The 5,353-nt window shown below is 44.2% G+C and overlaps 1 protein-coding gene across 1 annotated transcript; it reads right to left on the bottom strand.

The window, feature by feature from the left end:
* Positions 1-878: 878 nt before the first annotated feature.
* On the bottom strand, positions 879-4,590 carry LOC142187434 (DNA damage-regulated autophagy modulator protein 1-like). Its single transcript, XM_075261610.1, has 7 exons — positions 4,472-4,590; positions 4,047-4,114; positions 3,777-3,919; positions 3,318-3,489; positions 2,355-2,410; positions 1,107-1,193; positions 879-956 (listed from the first exon to the last, which is right to left on the bottom strand). Exons 1-7 carry the CDS (start codon positions 4,588-4,590, stop codon positions 879-881), a joined length of 723 nt encoding a protein of 240 aa, XP_075117711.1.
* Between the last annotated feature and the right edge of the window lie 763 nt (positions 4,591-5,353).

Here is a 5,353-nt window from a genome sequence, read left to right as displayed (position 1 = left end):
TGCGTGTTCCCAGAAAAGAAGGAGATTCTTTGTAATCTCATTGCACCTTTTTACTCTTTTAACACAGATGCAGCCAATTTTAGGACGTGTCAGCACCTCTATGTGGTATAATGTACAGGGACCGTCCACACTCCTATATAGTATACTATAGAGCTGGGCTCAGTAACCTCTGGGCTTGTGAAGATGGGAAGTATAGTTTCACAACAGCTGGATGCTCAAAGGTTTCTGATCCCAGCTATGGAGGACCTATCAGATCCCTGCTATGGAGGACCTATCAGATCCCAGCTATAGAGGACCTATCAGATCCCTGCTATGGAGAACCTATCAGATCCCTGCTATGGAGGACCTATCAGATCCCAGCTATAGAGGACCTATCAGATCCCTGCTATGGAGGATCTATCAGATCCCTGCTATGGAGGACCTATCAGATCCCAGCTATAGAGGACCTATCCGATCCCTGCTATAGAGGACCTATCAGATCCCTGCTATGGAGGACCTATCAAATCCCTGCTATAGAGGACCTATCAGATCCCTGCTAAAGAGGACCTATCAGATCCCTGCGATAGAGGACCTATCAGATCCCTGCTATAGAGGACCTATCAGATCTCTGCGATAGAGGACCTATCAGATCCCTGCTATAGAGGACCTATCAGATCCCTGCTATAGAGGACCTATCAGCTGTCCGGTGTGGTGTAGTACAGAGGGCCTTCCAGCTCTCCAGTATTGTGCAGTTGTCCAATGTGTGTCCTCCTGAAGTATATATCCCCCCAGTATAGACCTACATACAGGTCAATGGTTGTGATAAATAGACTCACCAGCTCGATGTCTTTTGCAGGAATACATTGCAGTGATTTCCTTTATCTTACCCCGGAGTCTTATTAGGGGTTTTCAGGGTCCTGGGCTGGTTCTCTCAGGCTGATGGAGACACCTTCTCGGGACAACCTTAAAGATAAATGCTGAGAGGAAAAAAAGAAAATATTTCACATCAGAAACGCTCTTATGAATATAGATCTAATTTATACGTGAAGTGGGCATTTCTGTTTTAGGGAGAAATTGTCATCTTCTACATATGTGGAGCACATGAGACACGTCACACATCTACTCACCTGGAAATCTGTATAATTGGTCAGTTGTTGAATTACGAGGCAGAACATCTGAACCCACTCGACCACCATGCCTGCATCAGAGATGACCTACAGAAGAGAAGGAGAGAATAGCAGATATTAGTGCCCGGATTTACTCACCATTGTCTGCTGTGGATTGAGATAGAAGGAAATCTTATCCACCAAGAGATTCCATTTTACTGTTAAGGGGATCCTATCATTGGGAAACCCTATTTTCACAGGCTATTCTTCTCCTGCCTTTATTTTTCTGCTCTACGCTGTCGTTTTGGAGACTTTTCTTATTTCTTCTTTATTCAAACGAGTCTTCAGAAAGCACTGAGGGCGTCCCCTGTTCCTTAAGGCACACGCTCTTCCGAAGATCCAGCGTCGCTTCTCCGCAGCATTAGCACCTGCCGATTCTGTGTTCAGGATTCAAATTCCGCACATGCTCAGTCAGCTCTGCCATTTCACATTGGACAGAGGCAACTGAGCATGTGCAGGATTTGAATCGGCGGGTGCTGATGATGCGGAGAGGCATCAGCACAAGAAGAGAGAGGCGGCGCTGGATATTCGGAGGAGCGTGTGCCTTGAGCAGAGGGGACACCCCAGCACTTTCTGAGCACAGGAGGAACGCCATCTGTGCTTTCTGAAGACTCATTTGTATAAAGAAAAAATAAGAAAATTATCCAAAACGGCGGCGCGGAGCAGAAAAATAAAGGTAGGAGAAGAATAGTCTTTCTAATCAGTGGCAATTCAGACCCAAGAGTATAATAATCAGAGAACCAGGGGAAGAAAAACATAAAAAAGACTCTGTTACTCACCTATCTCCCGGCTCCTACACTGTCAGCCTCCGAAGTAGTCCATCTTCAATGACGTCAGACGTCACATGACCCAGGACACAGGCCGGGGTCATGAGACGTCAGATGACTAGGCCGAAGCCTGCCCGGATCGTGGAGAGGTAAGTAACAGTGCTTTTTATGTTTCTTACCTCTCCCAGGCCGTCAATCATTATACTCGGGGGTCCGAAAAGACCCCCGAGTATAATGATAGCAACGGTAGCGGCTGTAACCAGGCCCCTAATGTCCCGGGCCCTGTGGCAGCTGCCTCTGCTGCTACGGCAGTAGTTACACCACCGTTTCTAAAGGTTATTCCGATGTGCGGTTAGTGAAAATAGGGTTTCCCAATGATAGAATCCCCTTAAACATGATGTATATGGATAATACAAGATGGTGGAAAGTGAAATAAACTCACCTGCTTATGGTTGTCAGGGATTAGATGGAGGTAAAAACTGGACATGACTCCACTGACTGGAAGGACAAGTTAAGGAAAAGTAACAGAATTCTAATATTATAGTATTTCCTATATTCACTGCCTAAATTGGGAAAAAAATTTAGGGGGAACTCTGGAATAATTATATACAAAAACCGGGGACGTCACCAAGTAGGCCTGAAGCCTTCTGGAGCCAGAAGAAGTAAGTAACAGTGATTTTATGTTCCCTCACCTCTCCTAGCCCTACGATCCTTATACTATTGAGGGCTGAAAAGACCCCGGGTACAATGATAGTGGTATTTGTGTGGTTCCTTATACTGTTCCGGTATAAACTGGGCGTTCGGGACCAATTTACGCACTGCCTATATTGTTATATCAGATCTATGCTACAATAGAATCACAAGGGAGGACTTTACAGTTGGGGAATAAGCTTCAAATACCAGCCAGAATCCCCTCCCCCATTGTTTACAAAGCAGGAAGGAATGGCGGACACAGCGCCACACCTCCCATGAGGCGACCTGAAGCGACCGCTTCAGGCGGCGCTTTGCCAGGGCCTCGGGGAGGGCGGCATTTTTGCTGACCTAAGCCAGTCCAGGACAAGCTGTGAACCCATGGTTCCCCCCTGGGCGGACACCTCTTATTTTTTAAGGTCACTGATAAAAGAAACGCTTTGCTTGATGTTTTGCGGATTCTGCAGCTGATCCAGACACAAGAACCCACAGAACAAAACTACTGCTGTTTAGCCCCTTTGTTTCTGAGGCTAAACTCTGAGCAAAGCTGTGGCAGAAATCCGAAGCTCTGCCACCGGTTATACAGCGCTGGAATTTGGGGAGGAATCTAAGGCAGAAGACCACCTCAAGTTCCTCTCCAAATTCTGTCATGTGAATAAGGCCATAATCTCCTCCCCTCAGTATCACTTACTACCAGTTATATATAAAAGGATACAGAATAGCATTAGTACAGATGTCACCGAGGTCAGAGCCAGTCTAATATGGCACATTCGCCGACTGCTGAAGGACCTCTTATACAGGAGAATCGCTTGACATAAGTTGAAAATGTCAGCACATCCAAAACCGAGTCCTGAGCCAATATCGTGAGCTGTAAGGTTGACATTCACCTAGAATGGAAATACAGATATATGTTATCAATGAGGCTGACAAGGGTTAATTATGATTTGTATTTATAGACACCAGGGGGCGCCACTGTAACTGTGATTTCTATGGGAGAGACTAAAAAAATCCAAAAACTACAGATATATAACACAGTATAAACTATACTAAATATAAATAAATATATATATATATATATATATATATATATATATGTACTGACTGTCAGACAATGTTCACTTTCTATATTACATGACATATGATTGAATATTTCCAATAAAACAAGATAACTAACCGGAAATACAGCATTCAGGGCGGACCCAATACAGGATATCCATCCTATGGCGAGTAGTATTCGCTGGCCTATGAGATGTCGCTTCTCCGATGGTTCAGTCCGAATTATCATGAACTTGTATTGGAGGAGAACGATGCCAGCTCCTGTAATAGACAATACATGTTATCAGTCAGAGATTTCTATAGGTCACTTCTATAGACACCTGTACAATCTCCAGTCATGGCCGCCGGTCAGTGCTGATGTTTTCACCCTATTAGAAGCTCCACTTACCCAGAATGGAAGACACCATGAAGACCACCGTGTAGATCACGGACTCGGGCAGCCGAGCTGCTGTCGCACTGTGAAAGAGAGTAAAATATTGGGTGTTAGTAGGACACAAGCGGTGGAATTGTCACATCTCATCCCTATCTATAACTCTCCCCTCCCCCATACTATCCACTGACTATCCTTTAACTCAATCACTGCCACTTTTTTTTAGCAGATGTGATGGCTGCAGGTTATGAATAACCTCCGACCCTTTACCTGCCCCTACATATACTCTACACCCAATGATAGATTCCCTTTCTCAGATATAGAGGTGCAGTACATGAAAAAGGGAGTCAAATAAAATGATTATTTCTGACATTTACAATAATAGATACAAATATTAATCTGATAATAACAAGAATCAGGAATCTCGCCCCATCCCCTCTTACCTGATGTACGGATGTGTTTCATGCCCTAATATTACCGTTACGGCAAACAGGGTACTGAGACCCAATAGCATCCATATGGACCACAGGATAGGCAGGAACGCCAAACCCCGGATTTCCATGACGCAAAGTAGGTAGATTCGCTAAATAAATCGCTGCTTTATAGCACACTATCTCTTTCTCTGTAGCTACAGATAAGAAGACTGTGGGAATGGCAGGCAGAGGATTTTATAGGCTCAGAACTCGATGAGGTCACAAGAATTTTGTGATGTCATAGGTTCTCTTGCCATTGTTCCATCATTCCACATGCAGCCTGAAGCTGATTGGTGCTCAGTATTGTAGATCTTGTCACATCTATCCTAATATGCATATTGTATAAGAGAATCTCCTGCACATTGTAGTGTAATAGCTGCTATATCTATATTCATTTACAGGATTGTATAATACCCTGAGCCCCGCTGACCCTAAAAGACAGAAAAACCCACAACTCCTTGTATGTGGATATCGTCATATTTCTCTATAATCTCTAATCCAACATGTGGTTATTGGGCAAAGGAAACTGATTAATAAAAAGCTGTGAAACCGCCCCTGACACGCTGCGTATAGAGCTGTCTATAGAAGAACATATAGTGACTACGAGGCTCAGCCCAGAATAATCCCACAATAAGACACAAGAATAAACCACAGAAATCCCTCATCTGTATTATGTGTATTCCAGGGAGCGCAGATGGTGAATACATGTACAGGGAGCCGCGCGGTCACCTCTATGGGGGCAGATTCTATAGATGGTGATAAATCCATAATCCATTACCATTTATCACAAAGGTTTTATTGATGTTCAATATTGGAATCTGATCTTTTGATGGTGTTCAATTGGCTCGACCA

The sequence above is a fragment of the Leptodactylus fuscus genome, unplaced genomic scaffold (assembly GCF_031893055.1).
Source record: "Leptodactylus fuscus isolate aLepFus1 unplaced genomic scaffold, aLepFus1.hap2 HAP2_SCAFFOLD_238, whole genome shotgun sequence".
NCBI classification, from domain to species: domain Eukaryota; kingdom Metazoa; phylum Chordata; class Amphibia; order Anura; family Leptodactylidae; genus Leptodactylus; species Leptodactylus fuscus.
Note: the sequence above shows the minus strand (reverse complement) of the source record. Positions and strands in the feature narration are given on the sequence as shown.